The sequence below is a fragment of the Phaenicophaeus curvirostris genome, chromosome 6, assembly GCF_032191515.1.
Source record: "Phaenicophaeus curvirostris isolate KB17595 chromosome 6, BPBGC_Pcur_1.0, whole genome shotgun sequence".
Lineage (NCBI taxonomy): Eukaryota > Metazoa > Chordata > Aves > Cuculiformes > Cuculidae > Phaenicophaeus > Phaenicophaeus curvirostris.
The window spans coordinates 43,894,478-43,912,432 of NC_091397.1; the positions used below are offsets into that span (position 1 = coordinate 43,894,478).

The 17,955-nt window shown below is 47.3% G+C and overlaps 2 protein-coding genes and 1 non-coding gene across 3 annotated transcripts in view; 2 read left to right on the forward strand and 1 right to left on the reverse strand.

The window, feature by feature from the left end:
* Positions 1–14,735, forward strand: part of LIMD1 (LIM domain containing 1) — a 36,148-nt gene extending 21,413 nt beyond the window's left edge. Inside the window, exons 3-8 of the mRNA XM_069859990.1 lie at positions 2,259–2,326; positions 3,579–3,641; positions 5,054–5,184; positions 6,811–6,862; positions 7,542–7,610; positions 8,558–14,735. Of these exons, the coding sequence (XP_069716091.1) occupies positions 2,259–2,326; positions 3,579–3,641; positions 5,054–5,184; positions 6,811–6,862; positions 7,542–7,610; positions 8,558–8,695 (521 nt within the window). The 3' untranslated portion in view covers positions 8,696–14,735. The remainder of the gene's footprint in view (positions 1–2,258; positions 2,327–3,578; positions 3,642–5,053; positions 5,185–6,810; positions 6,863–7,541; positions 7,611–8,557) is intronic.
* Positions 14,736–16,596: 1,861 nt separating this feature from the next.
* On the reverse strand, positions 16,597–16,669 carry TRNAR-ACG (transfer RNA arginine (anticodon ACG)). Its single transcript has one exon. It is a non-coding gene; the product is annotated as a tRNA-Arg (tRNA).
* A 225-nt stretch (positions 16,670–16,894) lies between these two features.
* Positions 16,895–17,955, forward strand: part of SACM1L (SAC1 like phosphatidylinositide phosphatase) — a 31,233-nt gene continuing 30,172 nt past the window's right edge. The window contains exon 1 of the mRNA XM_069860009.1: positions 16,895–17,028. Coding sequence (XP_069716110.1) covers positions 16,967–17,028 — 62 coding nt within the window. The 5' untranslated portion in view covers positions 16,895–16,966. The remainder of the gene's footprint in view (positions 17,029–17,955) is intronic.

Sequence of the window (17,955 nt, forward strand, 5' to 3'; positions counted from 1 at the left end):
ATGCTTCACACGTGTTTTTCCTCACCGCTGTCAGCTTGTCTTTAATGAGAGACATTGCATACAGGTTGGAAGTCATTTGGGCAACTGCCCATCACACTAAACTGGAGCCTGCACTGCCATGTAATTTAAAATCAAAGTTAAATGATTTTTTTGCTTGTTTTTCATTTTTAGGAGTGCCAAATCCCAATGCTATATTCAAATCAGTGGGCCATTTTCGGGGATACTTCTTGCTGCATTAGGCTTGTTGTTAACTCACTTAGGACCACCTTTGACAATGGTGCTGCAAAACCCAAGTATCCTCATGCCTCTCCTTCCTCTCCTCAGAATTTGGGACTTTGTGACTGCTGGGAAGCACGCTGGGCTTACCTGTGGACAGGGAGAAGTTATTATACAAATATGCACCCTGGGTTATGGATCACAGAGCTAACTAGATACTTTTTATTTTGAGCTCTGAGTCCTGTTTTGGTGTCGGCAACATTGGCAAAGCATCAAGGTGTGTGACAGAAATCAGTGGGATGCTTTAGGGTCTGTCAGGTTTTCTTCCATGTCCCATCCAACATCCGCATTGGTGCAAGGGTGGCCTGGCCTCCAAATAATATGGTTGTCCCCAGTGGTGTTTAGAGCAGAAAGGATGATGAGTGTGTCAGGGCAACATGCTTCTGGCTCCTGCGCCGTCCAGTAAACACATGGCTGCAGCTTAACCACGAAGCTGCTGCATGGGCAAACCATGGCTTGTTCCTTGAGAAACACGCTGCCGCATCCTCCACTCCCCTTGCCAGCTGAAGCCTGGGCAGGACACTAAAGGCTGCTGGTAGAATGTTGGTCTGGCTGAATTGACTGGAAAAGCTTTAGAGCTTCACTGGAACATCTCAATTTCTCGAGAAGCAGCGTGAGTTGTTTCTCAGCCTGAGAGTGCCCTCTGGTGTGTGCAGGAGATGGCAAAGTTCTTAATTTATTGAGGTGGTTTTAGCTGACTTTCTCCTTTTCTTCATACTTTACAGATAGTGTGGTTAATCATCAAAGGCTGCCAGGTAGGTGCATGCCATAAAACACTGAAAGGTGGGCTCCAGACCAGTCCTATGTGTTGTCTGCATTTATACACCTTGCAGCTGATGATAATTTTTTAGAATTATACAAGCATACCAAGCAGGAGGCTTCTGGGTCATCATGTCTCATTTCCGATTTCCTTCCAGCAATGACTGGGAGGTCCCCAAAACCAGCCTGTGGCAGGTCCTACACTGGTTGTGCCTGGGCAGTGCTGGCTTCCCAGCCCCAGGTGCTGCCTCTGGGCACTCACTTGGGGCTCCTTGACTGAGGGGAACAAGCAGGGCTGCTCCAGTGCTGGGCTGCATTTCAATCCTCTAGCTGAACAGGGAAGCTGGGCTGAAAAGAGGTAGGAGCAGCTTTTTATAAACAAACAAAACCTAGCCCTTTTCTCCAGGGGGAAGACAGGGCACTTAGAAGAAGTAGTGGCAGCATGAGCATGTGTTGCCATAGTTATGTGGAACTGAAAACAGAGAGTGAATGTGAGGCATAAACATAAAAGCTGCAGTAAATATAAATCGTCCTCATGGATGAAATCCTTTCTTGGAAAAATGTTGTCATCTTATCTCTGTTAGGACATTCTCGTTTCACAAAAGTATTTTTTAAAAAGGTTTTCAGATTTTAATTGGCAGCTGCAATGATAAATTTGCTTGTAGAAAGCAGAGAGAAGCATGTTCAGTGTTCCAGTACTGCTCTGTGCTGGAGGCAGACCGGGTGGTCGGTGTTGCCGTGGCTTATCTGGCAGCTGCTGGCTGAAGGCACTTTCTAATGGAACGGCATGGAAAGTGACATTTTGAGGAATGATGTCACGCATGCATCATCCTATGCATGCCCTTTCATCTCCTTGCTCCTCTCCTGAGGTGCTTTCCAGATTGAGTCGAAGCACCCTCACTCGCTCTTGCCAGGTTATTTCACGTTTCAGCCAGCCAGAAGGTGGTCCAGGTGTGCAAAGCTGCCTTCTCCTGCTTGGAGGTGGCACAGTTGTCTGGATCTAGTGGCTGGCATTCATTAGCCACCACTGGTGGAAGAGGAGATGGGGTTAGTCACGCTGGAAGCTGGGAAGATCTCTGCTGGGGTTGGGTGCTGTTCTCTAGCTGTGCAGCGGCTGTGCTCAGACATCCTCGTTGTTGTTTGCTTCTCAGCAGATGGTTTTTGCTCACATTTTTTCCTGGCTCTCTGCTGATGTCTCTCTTTTCTCTCTGTTTTTTCCTCAGGTCGAAAACTGAGGGGAAAAGCCTTTTATTTTGTCAATGGCAAGGTGTTCTGTGAAGAAGATTTCCTGGTAAGCGCACAGATGACCCTTGTGGTGGAATGTCCCATCCTTTCTGGCAGACAGGCAGATTTTCTGCCTGGTCCTGCCACTCCCTCTTTACCCAGGGCCAGCCCTGGCCGCGGTGGCTGCCCATGTTGGGTGCTGGAAGGAGCCGAGTGAAAGACCACAGTTTTGCAGTGTAGAGCCTGTAGTTAAAGCTGTAGCCTCTCGCTCCTTCAAAGCGTGTCTCTGTGGCCATGCTGTGGAGACAGAAGTGAGATGAACGGCTGCAGAAGAATTAATAAGTGAATTTCCTTTTCGAATGAACTGGTTTTGCTTGGGTGTCTTAATGAACATCTTTTGATTGCCCTCAATGGACTTTCTGTGAACATACCTGAGCGTGAAGCAACCCCATGGTCCTTTCCTTGCTAGAGGTAAAAACACATATATGCCCCTGCCCTGAAGTCCATGTAGATTAAGCCTTCACTGAGACTTGAAAAAGTCATTTATGTCAATTTATTGGGAAAGTCTAGTGATTTCTGTTAGAAAGAAGAGTGTTAATCTTCTTTGCTCTCATTGGTATATTCTATACTGATTGGAAATGGAAAGGTGGGTTTAATGCATCTAAAGTATTTCATTTTTCCAGTTTGCGTTTCCATCATTCAGATGGGACTGAAACTTTAGACAGACAGATGATGTGTTGTGCCTGAGGTATCTGTTATGGACATGACAGGCAGTTCCTTACCATTAGGTCATAGCAACCGCAGCAAAAAAAAAGGTGCTCTGGACCAGATTTGAATGTTATTCTACCAGAGAGCTGGGATGATGCCACTGACCTCAGAGAATCTCCAGCAGACCTAAAATGGTGTAACCAAAGGAAGAATTTGGCTTTCCAAGCCTGTATATACAGAAGTTGTGATATGAATGAGATAAATACAAGTAAGCTCCTGGTGTGTAGATTCACACGGTGAAACAAGAATGTAAGCCTTATTAGTAAATGCCTTATTAGCATGTGCATTTATGATATTTACTTATATACTTAATTAAACTTCAATTTAGGACTTGAAAGTTATAGGAATTCTGAAAAGTGGAAGTCTGATGTCTTTACAGAATGTCCTCTGGGGACACATCCATGGCTTCATATACTGAAAAAAGCACTGGAAAGTTTAGCTTGTGTAAGGAATACAGCGTAAGGCCAAGCAAATAACACCCCATAATATGCTGTTGTTTATGCTTGACTAGCCTTGTGAAATTTTAAGCCAATTATTTTTTGTCCTTGCAGTACTCTGGTTTCCAGCAGTCAGCTGACAGGTGTTTCATTTGTGGTCATTTGATAATGGACATGGTAAGTGATAATTGCTTTAGGAGAAAAACTCCAGCAGCTTTTTAGAAGAATGCATCAAAAGCAAAATATAATCATCTCCAGTACTGTCTGTTATCATCTGGTAGCCTGCCTAGTGTGAGATTGGTAGCAGAAAGAAAATCCACTAAGCCTTTTGTTGATATTTGCGAGGAAGTGAAGCTGGCACCCTGCTGTATGCAATGCAGAGACTTTGCTCTGCCTGTTTTCAGTGCAAACTGAAAATTAGAGCCTTCAGCTCTTTCATCCCTTTTCAGTGTATTTGTAATCCTCTTGAATGCTTCCTGCTCAGAACTGCTGTGGCTCGGCAGTGCTCCCTTGCTGTTGGGTATCCGTGTGGCTCTGCTGAGCCTGCCTTGCCTGTAGTCAAGCTGTGGCTTCCCATGAACGAAGCTACTTTTTGCTTCTTGTTGTGGGTGCTGGAAGGTGTTGGGCTGACACCTTGCGGAATAGTTTCAACCCAGAGTATATGATCGAGACCTCACTTCAGATCTGTTCAAGTCCTTGAAAACTGTTCAGTAGATGTGTGGACAACCTGATGAAGAAGACAGCTCTCCTTAGCCTGAAACTGGTACCATCCATTCAATATTTGCACGTAGTGGGTCACAGCTCAGGGGATCAGCCGGCCTCTGCCAGCAATGGGCAGCATTCAGTTGTGGGTGATTCAGAGGGAATCAGATTTGTGGGTTTGTAGCTGATGAGTTACTGCTGAGGCAAATGAAGGTAGGAATTTGAGTGGTTAATCTCCTAAGATTTTCTAATGCTTGTTGATAATTATCTTTGCTTTCCTGCTTACACTGGAAAGCATTAGAATTGGAAAAGCTATTTTATACTCAGAAGTGGTATTCAGGTAGTAATTACTGTCCTAAAGCCAGCAGGTGAATTGCAACTATTGAGTTCAATAGAGTTGCTGTAGTCTGTGTTAGAAAGCCAGACTAGCAAGTATAAAGCTCTTGAATATCTAAGACAGTATGGAAACCTAGCAATAGTATGTGTTTCATCTTCTCATGGAGAATATGAAGATGTGTTTACTTTTTTTAGCCTCATACATCTTGCCTTGTGATCCTGATTCTCCAGCTGTTGACTTCAGAAATTATTTTCTTTCCTTTAAATTCTATCACTTCTGTCCTTTTAATGCTAAATACCTTGATTGAGACTCTAAATTATTTCCTTACCCATGCTAATAATGCATTTCTCTGGAACCAGGTAATATATATTGATTCTGGCTGCCCTTTCCATCCCTGTTAACTCATTTTTCAGATGAAATGCACAAAAAAAAAAAAAAGACAGCCCCACTAATGAATGTGCAGCATTGTCTGATGTAAAGGTGTGTGTTCATTATTTTCACCTTTATTGGTTATTCACATGCTTTTTTTCCATCTCTTGGTTTGTTCCAGATCCTGCAGGCTCTAGGGAAATCGTATCATCCAGGCTGCTTCCGATGTGTGGTCTGCAATGAGTGTCTGGATGGTGTGCCATTCACTGTAGACTCTGAAAATAAAATCTACTGTGTAAGAGATTACCACAAGTAAGGATAAAATAAACAGCAGAGCTATTCCAAAGAACAAGCCTCTAACTTAGCTTTTCAGCTAATTAGGAAGCATGGATTAGTTAGTTAAGGAGAGGATTAGAAGACAGAATTTTGAGGATGGGGCTAGACCCTAGAAATTCCTGATGTCTCTCCTCTTGCCCTGCCATTGACTTTCTGTGTAACTCTGAGGATATCACTTAACCCCTGGGCTTCGGTTGCCCCTTTTGCAAAACAGAGATAGTGAGCAATGCTGCACGTGAAGTGTTCGGTGATGTAAGAAATCAGTTCACTCTAAAGTAAGGCTGTAAACGCCTGTTGAAATCAATGTGAATTGCTTTTTGAGTACTTGCAGAACCGAGTTTGACTTTTTAAAGAATGCTTTTAGCGATCAAAGTGAAGCTTGTATTCCACTCTAAATTAAACAACAAATAAATCCACTTAAAAACCCACTTGTCATTTAGTAAATGCTCTTAGCTAGTAATTATGATATTAGAGCTGCATACATTTTGAGTGTCCATTTGGCTCACTTTGCTCCTTGCTCCATTTTCTGAGCAGGCACAGAATTAAGTGTTGCTCAGGCAGCCCTGGGAACTGTTCTGCGTTGTGCCAAGGTTAGAGTTGCCTCCGTGTTCCACCATTGTTCTGAAATGATGCACATTTCCTTGGTATTTAATTTAATTATTTATTTATCATTGTTGTGATTTAACCCCAGACAGCAACTTAGCAGCATGCTGCCGCTGCTCGCTCACCCCCCAGCCCCAGTGAGATGGGGAGGAGAATGGGAGAAAGAAGTGAAACTCATGGGTTGAGATAAAGAGAGTTTAATAGGACAGTGAAGCAAATTATAATAATAATGATAGTAAAAGAATATATAAAACAAGTGATGCACAATGCCATTGCTCACCACCCATTGACCGATGCCCATCCCATCCCTGAGCAGTGCTCACAATCCTCTGGCCAACTCCCTAGTTTGTATACTGAGCCATCCTGGCTGTGCTGCTGCCTAGCTTCTTGTGCTAGCAGAGCATGGGAACCTGAGAAGTCCTGGACTTCATATAAGGGCTAGTTAGCAACAGCAAAAAAAAACATCAAGTATGTTATCAACATTACTCTCATGCTAAATCCAAAACACAGCACACTAATGGCTACTAAGAAGACAACTCTAGTCCAGCCAAAATCATGACAGTAAGCTGAAACAAGGAGAATGGTGTTATGTTGGGTTATAAGGCCTTAAGGAACCTTACAGTCCCATGATGTTTTCTCTGAGGTTTTCTGCCCCAGTACAAGGCTGCCATTTCTTTTAATGTTTTTTTCTGGGGATGGTCCTGCTCATTTTCTCCTCATTCTTTCTTCCAAGTCTCTTAGTAGCAACCAAGAATTCTGCAGTGGGGCTTGTTTTTTTCTATCATTAAATGTAAAATGTAAGATATCTTTTTGCCTGAACTGAGCAATGTGTGCCAAGCATTACTTAAAATCAATCCTAAAATGAATTTGTGATCTCGGTATGTAGAGCTTCCCTGTGGATAAGTTATTTCCAGCTTTTCATCTTGGCACTGAGAACATAAAGGCATCTGTTTTTACGTTGATCTATAACTTGTCTTCACTTTCTCATTGCTGCTCCAGAGTTTTAGCTCCAAAGTGTGCAGCGTGTGGACTTCCCATTCTGCCCTCTGAGGTGAGAGCCTTTTATTTTGTATCCCGTCCTGGGAGGGGGAGCATCATGTCTCAGGCCTTGCTGTCTTTCACACGTAATCCCTATGTCAAGGTGGATGTCCTTGGGGATGGAGAGAGATGATCACTTCCTCCAGTGTGCAACCTTCTGACCTAGGCTCATACACTGACCTTGAGATGTGACCTTTTCGCTTGATAATGAAGCTCATTTCTGCTGAGCCAGGCTGCTTTTTTTTGTTTCCTGTATGATTATACTGCTTTTAATTTTATGTTTGGAATACCTTTCCTTCCTGTCAATAAACGCTGGTGGTGCTCATGAATGACATCTGCGTGACCTCTCTGGAACTAACTCTTGTTTACAAATCTTGGGCAAAACCAATTTAAAATTCTGAGAAATGTGATATATTGAAATTGCCAAATCTTTAATGGCTGATTTGGGATAGATGTGACTGTTAAACAGAACTGAACATTTCTGGTGTTACACTTCAGAGGATATCTGCAGTCAATGATGAAGATTTACTGTAAAAATAACTGCAGTTGGCAGGATTTATTTGCAGTGTCCATCCAGCAGCTCAAATGCATTTGTTCAACATTCACGTTGCTGCAGAAAGCAATCTACAGAGTGCATGTGTCTGATCCTGCTGTAATCCTTTGTAATTTCTGTTTTGCTTGAATGCCTACAGGGGTCTGATGAGACCATTCGGGTTGTGTCCATGGACAAGGATTACCACGTGGAATGTTATCACTGTGAGGTAGGTCAGCAGCTTTCTCAGGGAGTAAGCAATTAATAGTTATAACTACTATTATTTTTGAGATGGAAATAACTGTCCTCCTTTCCAATGGCAGTTTGCATTGTGCGACCTTTTCTATGAGCAGCTGAGAAATTTTCAGCCAGAGGACAAAAGTTTTTGCAGCAATGTCTCAGCTGCGATTTCATTTGCTATCCATAAAATTATGGGCAAAGACTTAATTATCACTTTTACACCTGGCAGTGTATTTGCTAATGAAGGAAACATTGTGACTTAATAAGGTTCTGCTGCTGCCTTTCAGAAGCCATGAGCTCCAGATCACATTAGTGTATCTGATTTCTAAGTCAGATTGTTCAAAAATGCTAAGATGATGACTGATCCTGTCTGGTGTACGTTACCTTCACTCTCATGGCAAATGAATGTGTCATTGGGCCTGGATAGGGCTGCACAAAAATATCCCAGGAGATGCCACCTCTTAAATGCTGTTTGATCTCCATGCAGGGCTTCCCAGAGAGCCTTTGTGCTTCTGCTCTGTGAATTAAAATAAATAGATGTCTTCTCTTACTCTTCTCATATGTAGTGGAAAGAGGCCTCGATTCAGCAGTTCGTTTTCACATCAGTGCAACTGCAATTAATGTAATGTGAAGAGCTGAATCCTACCTGAGAGTGTAAGGAGACACAAACACATTTAAAATACATAGGGCTGCACCTCACCATGAGATAAAGCTTCTTCAATAAAACTGCGTAAGACAAGTTTGTACAAGGCTGCCCCTCAAAATGCTGATGTCAGATGCTTTCCTTCTCATGGTGAATGTTGAACTTAGTAGGAAAGAGTTATCGGCTGGATGTCTTCTGCCCTTGTCACAAAATGACCCTTGTGGAAGCCAAGCATTGCTAGATGCTGGCAAATGAACGCTTGCTCTAATAATTGGTGCGGTCTCTCTTTGCAGGACTGCGGGATGGAACTGAATGATGAAGACGGACATCGCTGTTACCCGCTAGATGAACATTTGCTTTGTCACTCCTGTCATCTGAAACACATAGAGAACGGCACTACCCCAGCATCTGTGTACCAGCACCACTACTAGCCAGCGTGGCCAACATGAGAAAGCCCGGACAGAAGACTTGTTGTGTGATCTTCCTCTCCTCACCCTCAGCTGATTTCCTGTGCATGTTTTTCACCAGTCAGTAATGTTCCTGTAAGAAGATATGAGAGACTTTTGCTGGATTCCCAGAGTCTGTGTGCTTGTGGCTTCCAGCTGTATCAACCCATGTCTACTTGACCAAGAATGTGGTGTGTTATCTGAACTGATCAGTTTACTTTTACGTGCCTTCTTCTTCAGCTCTCTGGAGATTCCTCTTGGCTCTTCTGGAAGATTCTTCAGTGAAAGCACAACTTGCTGTCATGCCTATGAACTCAGGTTGTGCCTCCCACACTTAAAAAGCCAGGGGCTGGCTTGCCTGCCTGGCCTACCTGCTGGGAACATCCCATCAGTCTACTAAGTGTTTCCTGACAAGCACATTTCATCATATTCCCTGAAGGACACCAACCTTTTAATACGAGTTTTTAGACACTCTCTCTCTTTTTATTAATTCTTTAGGAAAAGAAAAGAAAGGGGTCTGTGCAAAATATGTGCTCAGACCTTCCAGTTAATTCTCTGAACTCTGGTATCAAATCTGGCTGTAAAAGCACCAACTCTCCAAGCACAAACCAGGCATGCTGGCTGGCAGGTGGAGGCCGACATCCCATTTCAAACAGAACAAAAAACTGGAACAAGCCGTGACTTGGGGCCTGCACTTCTGAGTCAGCATAATACGCTGGGGTCAGGTCTGCTGTGTCAGAGTCTGAATAGTGGGATTATATTTGTAAAGGAAAGGTCACGATGCTGAAAGTGTGGACATTGGGGAAATCCAGTCTCACTCTTGATTGCAGAGTTTGCTTTGGAAAAAAGCTGTCTGTACACAGATGCTTGCCTGAGTTTTTCAGCTTGTCCCCACAGCTCAGCCTCCAGCCTGGCCACTCCTTTCCATGGTGTTTACCCAGCACAAAGCCATTTCATAATGGTGCTTATTTAGAGCTCTGGGAACAAACTCGAGATCATTATGAAGGCTTTGTTACACAGGGATTTAGAGTCCAGCTCAACAACCTGTACTCAAACAAGTACGTTGGTATAAACAGATTTGCTCCCACGAATAATAACAGCTTATCTGAGCAAGGGTTTAGTGAGTTTGGCCCTTGCTTTCTGTTCTGCTGAGAAAGCAGACAGGCAGATTGTTTCTCTTTTTGACCCCCCTTGCTTTATAGTCAAAGCATTCTGCTCCCCCAAGTGTGTGTTACATATAAGATAAATGTGATGTGCCTGCAGTGCATGTTCTGTAGGTACCAAAGCTGTGCAGCCTTTTGTGTACAGGTACCAAGTTTTTGTTTAAGAAAAAGTCTCAGATGCAATCAGGGATCTTACCTACCCTTTCTGACATATTGTGTGGAAAACTAGTTAAATCGTTATGTATCCATGCTAAAGATGTACACTCAGCTCTCATTGATAGAGCACAGGATGACATTCTTGAAGAGCTTTTTAGTGACAAAACTACAATAAAGTAGCTGAGCAGTGGCACTGGAACTGGTGACGTGAGCCTGTGCCAAGAATCCACCTCTTTTTCCATAGCGTGAATGTAGCTAGATGGGTGCTTGAACATAACACGATGTAGTCAGAGTGCCTCATGTTCCTGTCTGGAGCAGCACAGGTGCTGGCTGCAGCAAGCTGCCTGTCTCTGCCTGGGCTAATAAATAACACAGGCCTCTGTTTTGAGAGGTGCAAGTTGCTGTGCTAAGTATTAAATGGAGTCCCAAGGGTCTGCTGTAAAGCACATGGAGATCAGTGGCCTTTTAGCACCCTCCTACACCTCTGTATCGGCTTGCCTTGGATGAAGTGTGAACATCTGTAGCTGCCCAAGCCTTGGGAGCTTTGGCGTGGAGTTTGATGGGGCCAGCAGACCATCCAGCCTTCCGCCCCATCCAGCTGCAAGCTCCTCCACCTGTGGCTGCTGCATTTTGGGATGGGGACAATGGCATGTGGCTGGAGGTGAGTCCTGCACTGGAAACCATCCAGAGCCCCAGCTTTCATGTAGCTTGGGTCTGTGGTGCCATTTCTCCTGGGAACATGTAATCAATCCCTCAGTGAGTCACCGGGCAGGTGACTCACGCTGCAGTATGCATGGCTCTGGGGCAGGTGTAATTTGGAGAGTTCTATCTGTGATTTTAGAGGAGGTAAAATTGACTCCAAATATGATTGTTCTCTGGAGCATTAAATTTGGCCTCCAAATGCTGAATAGTAAAGAGATGGGAACCCACGCCGAACGTAACTGGTGCTGTATCCAGACAATATGGACTGGGGGCAACAAAACAGCTGGGGCAGACTCTGCAGTGCGCTCACCCCGCATGCTGCGTCAGCTTCTGGCCTGCAGCACAGCTGGGCCCAGGGACTGGTATCACAAGATGCAACTGTGATCTTAGGACTGTCTGAAGGAACTGAGGTGGGAAATAACACCTAGTAAATAATTCAGGTGGACCTGGGCAGGCGGTTCCCCTCTCTGAGCTCCCTGTGGCCCTGTGGCAGCAAAGATAGTGAGGTAACAAAGTGGCTTCTGGAAACAAGCTGCAAGCACCATCCCTGACCTGTTGTTCTGTTTGTGAAAGCCTAGATACTACGTGGCTCATGCTTTTGCTAGCTTTTGATTTTTAGAGCAGCCCCTCAAGCCTTTTCTGTTCTCCGTTTTGGGAAGATCTGAAAACACTAGCAGGGCTGATATATCCTCTCTAAGCTGCAATTTAAACTACTGTCTCACTTTTGCAGCCTTCATTATAACCCTGAAATAAGCAGGCAAAGGGAGGGGGAGGGCAGTTTTCCTTCTGTGGAAAGCCTCAGCAGCCCATTTGTGGAACTGCCTTTGCAGTAACAGATAACTTTGGCCTCTGCTCCCACACAGTGTCTTGTTACTCCTGTCAGCCGTGCTGTATCCCTCAGCACTGGGGAAATGAAGGCTGTCCTACTTTCAGTTTTGAGGTCCAGTATAAATTATTAAGTGCAAGTGTTCTCCTTTCCTGTATTTACGAAAAGCTAAAGATGACAATGTGAAGCTATTGAATATTAAGCGTGTGAGTTGGTAGTTTTGAAGTTCAAGTGTCTGCTGCCTTGCCCTGCCTCTCCTGTTGAGTGACAACTTGCTCCGCTTTTACAGTTGGGAGTTTTAATTTGTTTAAGCTCCTTATTATTCCTGCCTTTTCTCCTAGGCGGTGAGTGTCTGAGTCTGTGTTGCTTGGCTCTGGCTCTACAGCTGCCTGGTGGTGAGTCTGGTGGGAAGGCAGGGGCATTTTGCACAAGGAAGACTTCTCCTCCTCCTGATTCCACAGACAGGCATCTGTGGAGCTGTAAGACCTCACTACCTGCCTTCAGGCAGCTCCCACAAAGGAAGAAATGGGCAGGCAGGTAGCTCTGGAGCTGGAGGTGTAAAGCTTTGCACGCTCTGCAGAATAATGTCAGAATGTGTTAAATCCTGCCTGTCACCTGGCTGATACACGTTGGGTTTTGCTGTTCACATGAACCTTGTTGTCTTTTTATTTATTAAGATGTGGAAACATGCTATGAAAAGTTAGCCTTTATTCATCCCCCAGTGTGTTCTCCTGACTGGTTTTAGGATAAAGGACCACTGGAAGCCCCATTGTACTGGTAACGAGTAAGTCGCGTGCAAAGAGTTATTCAAGTGAATTCCCTGAAACCTGCTTTCAGGAGCCAAAGAGTAATAGATTTTTTTTTTCCTTTCAGATCATGCTGTTAAATTTCTATCGTTTAAAAAACCAGAAACATTTAAATAGGAATTTTTGCATAAAAGCCTGTGGAAGACCCCCAGTTATAGAAGCAGCAGAGACTTTTCTGTAATATAAAGTGTTAGAAACACCTAATCGAAGTGGTTTAGGAAACTGCCCTGATGTTAAAAACAAGGAATGGCATTTCCAGACACCCTAGTGAGGAGCTTTTGATGAGATCTGTGGGTCTGCAGTTTCTGAGTTTCATTTAAGGCCATTTAAAATGTTTTCCCAGCCTCTCCGGGTTTAAATGAGACATTTTTGCTACAAAGTGAATAGCTCTTTGGTGTGGAAATGGTGAGGTCTTATCAGTGTTAGTTGTGCTATGGCAGATGTGAAAGGGGGAAAGTGGGCTTGTAAAAGCTGGTATGGGTCTGCCTGGCCATCTAAGGAAGGGGTATCTTTGGCTGCTGAGAGAAGAATGCAAATATCTTCCAGTGTTTTCTTCTTGTGCTGATTTATAGCACTGGGCAAATATTTGGCATCCCTGAATTTCAGTATTTGAGTCTGTTCAAGAGCACTGCTGCAACCGCCTCCTCTCCCTCCTGTGAGTTCATAGCCGAGGGGATGATCACAGGGGTGCTCCTCATTAATTTAGTCCTGATTTTGCACTTCTGTCTTGCCCTGGACATTTTACCACTTAATTATTTAAGGAACCGCAAAACCTTGTCCTTCCTTAAAGGAAATGTACACATGCTCCCCATCCATACTTGAACGCTTTGACCTGATCCTCCAAATTACTTGAATATCAGCCTGCTGCTGGTCGATGCAAGCAGCAGCTTTTGTACTCCACTGCTGTTGCTAAGAAAATCACATGAATGGCTCCATCTGCATTAAACAAAGTGCAGAGGCAGGCAGTCCCACTGAAACCAGTAAGGCTGCGCATGTACAGGAAAATCAATGTGTGTGCATAGGTCAGTGATGGATCAAGGGCAGACTGATTTTATTACAGTCAAGACATACCTGGGGATGAATCTGCAGTGGTTTAAAAGTTGCCTTGGAAAGATCACTGAAAGGGACTGCCAATTTTTTTGTTCAAGAAACAAAAATATGTACTGAAGCAGTGGGGGTACATGGAGAAAGAAGAATGTGACTTTAAAAATACAGTAGCTGTAGGGAGAAGAGGGAAGGTGATTACAGAGGGCAGGGGAGCAGGTGGCATGGAGGGGATTTGCTCTTGTTTGGTTTATTCCTGGACATTTATGAGAAGGGGGGTTGAGGCGAAGTGCACACCTGCAAATGCTGATCTGGACCGTGCTTCTCCATGTTGGCCTCAGCCGCGTGCTCTGTGTCGGCTTTTGGGGTTGTGTGCACTATCGTGTCTGTGCCTATGGACATGCAGCACGTAGTGCCTGTGAGAGACCTGCCTTTCACACCTTGGCTTGTACTCCTGCCAAGTGTTTGTAGATGCATTTTGAGTAACCTTCTGTGCATCAGTGAAAGGACAACTTGACCCAGGCTTATTTCGGGAGAAACATCTCTGGAGCCAGTACCTGCAGGCAGGGAAGGGCTGTGGCCAGTTATACATCCCTTTTCCCCCATCCTCTGAGGCCAAGCACCTGCGTCACTGGGAGGGGTTTTGACTCTCTGTTCATACTGCATTTTGTGTTTATTTTTCTTTTCTGTTTCTGCATCCTGCCACTTACTGGCTGCAGTGGCACTAGGTGTACTTACCGGAGCCAATTGAGCAGACATCTTCCTGCCGTGAGGCCAGAGCTGCTCGCTCATGCTAAGAAGAGGCAAAATTATGCTTTTCGGAGCAATAAACATCCTCACCCTGCTTTCTTCCAGGGCAGCCAGAAGCTTGCATGTCAATATGCATCGGTAGCCCGCTAAGACAACCTGAGAGACAGGAAGAAAATGTCCCCATGTGAAAATATATGGCACGGAGCCCCTGAAGGCAGATGACGGGATGCAGGGGTGATGAGGCTGCAGTTCCCAGCCTTGCTGGCACCAACCCTCGTCCCCACGTCTGCAGTGCCCGGCCAGACAGGGACGCGGGCTGTGGCTTTCTGTATCTGGCACACAAATCCAGAGCCTGGCTAACGATACTGAACGGTACTAATTATTTTGTTTATGTTTCCTTCAAGACTCAACTCTGGGAGAGAGTATTTTAGGATTTGTAACTAACCTTAGCCACCTGTGAACATGGCCCTCTTTTATTCTGCGCTGTTAAATATTTATAAAGAATAAGGGCTGGCAGTGGGGGTAAAGCCGCTGGCCTGTTGTGACTTCAGTGATTAAAGACAATACCATAAAGCAAAGCTCAGCGTCAAGTCTTTCCTAAAATTACAATGATTCTCACCACCCAGAGTCCGTGGGAATCAAGTTGGGTTGTGGAATGGTGGTTTCCCAACTTCTACCTTCCTCCTCTCCCTCCACCTCAGGTGGGTCTGGGTTGGGAGGGGGTGGAACTTTCTTAGTGGGGATCACTGGGGGTTTCCAGTCCTTTGCAGATGGCTGGAATTTGCTGAGGCCACCATGGTCCATTGTCCTTCTGGGGAGACCCTGGTGCCAGGGTGAGGAGCTTGGGAGGGATGTGCTATGGGTGGGACCAGGCTCTGGTCCAGCACAGGGGTCTCTTGGAGCAGTGGTGGGGAGGGTTTGGGGAAGAGTTCCTGTGGTTCTGGGAGGCAGGAGCCTACATGGTGCCACCATAGGTTTTGCTGCAGTCAGCAGCCACAACACCTCATGTCCGAAGCTACCAGCTAGAAGAAAGTAAATGAGTAGGATTACCTTGGGGTTCCCCTTCCTTGAGGTAAGAAGCCCCAAACTGGGGGGTAATACCCAGAGGGCTGGATCCAGCTGAAAACTGGCCAGCAGGTGCCCCAGACCTGCTCTGTATGGAACCCCCAGCCCTGGGCTCCCCACCAGTTCCCAGGCTGGAGTGCACAGGCAAGTACCCATCTCCCCTGCAGCAGTCAGCCCCGAGGAGGTTGCCAAGGGCTTCATGGAAGACCAAGAGCCCCTGCAATGCCACCCAACACATAATGCAATGGGTGAGCAATTGGATGATGGTCAGGCCCAAAGGGTCATAGTAAATGGGGTTACATTGGGCTAGTGACCAGTCACTAGTGGGGTTCTGCAGCGATGCGTCTTAGGGCTGGTACTCATCATAAATGAACAAGACACAGGACTCGAAGGCTTACTAAGTTTGCAAATGACATGAATTTGGGGGAAGCTGCTGACACTTCTGAGGGCAGAGAGGCCCTGCAGAGTGATCTGGACAAATTAGAGAGCTGGGCAATCACCAGCCTCATGAAGAGTAACAAGGGCAAGTGCTGGATTTTACACCTGGGACACGGCAACCCTGGATGTACAGACTGGGGAGTGAGAGGCTGGAGAGCAGCCCTGCAGAAAGGGACCTGGGGTTCTGGTTGGCGGTGAGTTGAACATGAGCCAACAGTGAGCCCTGGCAGCCCTGGTAGCCAAGAGGGCCAGAAATGTTCTGAGGTGCATCAATCACAGCAGTGCCTGCTGGTCAAGGGAGGAGGTTGTTCTGCTTTCCTGAGCACTGGTGCAGCCCCACCTCGAGTATTATGTGCAGTTTTGGGTACCACAGCATGAAAAGGATATAAAGCTACTGCAGAGTGTCCAGAAGAGGGCCACAAAGCTGTTGAAGGGTGAGATGTGAAGCTGTAGGAGGAGAGGCTGAAGTCACCTGGTCTGTTCAGCCTGGAGAAGGAGGAGACTGAGGGGAGACCTTATCATCACAGGAGAGGGTGGAGGAGCAGGTGCTGATCTCTTCTCTCTGACTGCCAATAAGGGAATAGCAGGAAGATATGCAGGAGATTTATGTTGGACATTAGGAAAAAATGTCTTCACTGAGAGGGTAGTGGAGCACTGGAACAGGCTTTCCTGACAACATTCAGGAAGCATTTGGATAAGGCCCTCAGACACACAGTGTGAATGTTGGGGATGTCCTATGCAGGGAGAGCAGTTGGACTCAATGATCCTTGTGGGTCCCTTCTAACTCAGGACTTCTCATGATTCTTTGATAATCCTGGGGTGCTTTGGGGGCATGGCTGGGGTGCGTGTAGGGGGCTGCCCACGAGCCGAGAGGGTGCAGGAAGCCCCCTTGGGCTGGAGAACAAAAAAGGAAAGAGGGGAAAAAAAACGAGCAGCCGAGCCAGCCAGGAGTCGAACCTAGAATCTTCTGATCCGTAGTCAGACGCGTTATCCATTGCGCCACTGGCCCTGCTCTGTTACATGGTTTTGCCCGCGCGTGGTTTACCTCAGCGACTTGGGGGCGTGGCCGCGGCTCCAGGGCAGCCAATCCAACGCGACCTCTCCTGCCTAAGCCCCGCCCCTTCCCCTACCAGGGGGCGTGACCCTGTCGATTCCCATTGGCTGCCCAGCCCGGCCCCGCCCCCTCCCTCGCCGGCCGCCTCACCCCACGGCGCTCGCAACGCGCGTGAGGAGGTTTGTCCTGCGCGGGGCGCCGTCCCTCAGCGCCGGGCGGGCACGGGCGGCGGCGGCGGCCGGAGCGGAGCGAATGGCGGCGGCGGCGGCGGCAGCGGGAACGACGGCGGCGGCGGCCTACGCCAGCCTGAAGCTGTGAGTGCGGCGGGGAGGCGGGCTGGAGCCGCGGTCGCGTGTCCCCCACCGCGTGTCCCCACCCCACGTCTTCCCCATTCCTCCTTCCCTTCCGGTGTCCCGCCCTTCCCAGTGCCGTCCGCCCCTCGCCCCCCCCGGTGCCCCCCACTCCCGGTTTCACGCCCCCCTCCCCCTTTTTTCCTCTCTCCTGGTGTCCCCCGTCTCCCGGTGTACCCCCTCTCCCGATGCCCCCCCTCCTCTTTTCCTTCTCTCCTGATTTCCCCCCCTACTCCCTTTTCCCCCTCACCCCGGTTTTCCCCCCCTCCCTTTCCCCCCTCTCCCGGTGTCCCTCCCCCCGCTTTATCCCGGTGTCGTCGTCCCCCCCCCCCCGCTTTATCCCGGTGTCCGTCGTGTCGCCCCCCCCCCCCCCCCCCGCTTTATCCCGGTGTCTGTCGTGTGTGTGTCCGTCCCGCCCCCGCCCCCGGCTTTATCCCGGTGTGTCCGTCCCCCTTTATCCCGGTGTCCCCCTTCCCGTGACTCCCTCTCTCGGTTGCCGGGTCAGCGTTCAGGGCTTGGCCCCGGGCGGGGCTTTGGCGGCGGGGCTGATCCCGTCCCCTCTCGGGATCTGGTGTCGCGGCTGCTGGGTTCCCTCTGGCACCGAGAGGGCAGGGAAGGCAGGCGGGTCTCCTGTGCCCGACGTGGCTCTGCCCTGGGAAGGGGAGGGAGCCCAGTCCGGCTTCTGCTCCCTTCGTGGGCGACTCCTGCGGACGCCCGGGCAGTGATGCAAACGTAAAGCTCTGTGTGTGTAGTGTTGCTGACCAGGAGAATCGTAGAAACGTCAAATCATAGAATCGCCGGGTTGGAAAAGACCTTTGAGATCATCGAGTCCAACTGTACCTGCCCGCTGTATCCCTGAGCGCTTCATCTCGTTGAGTGTCCTTACCCGTC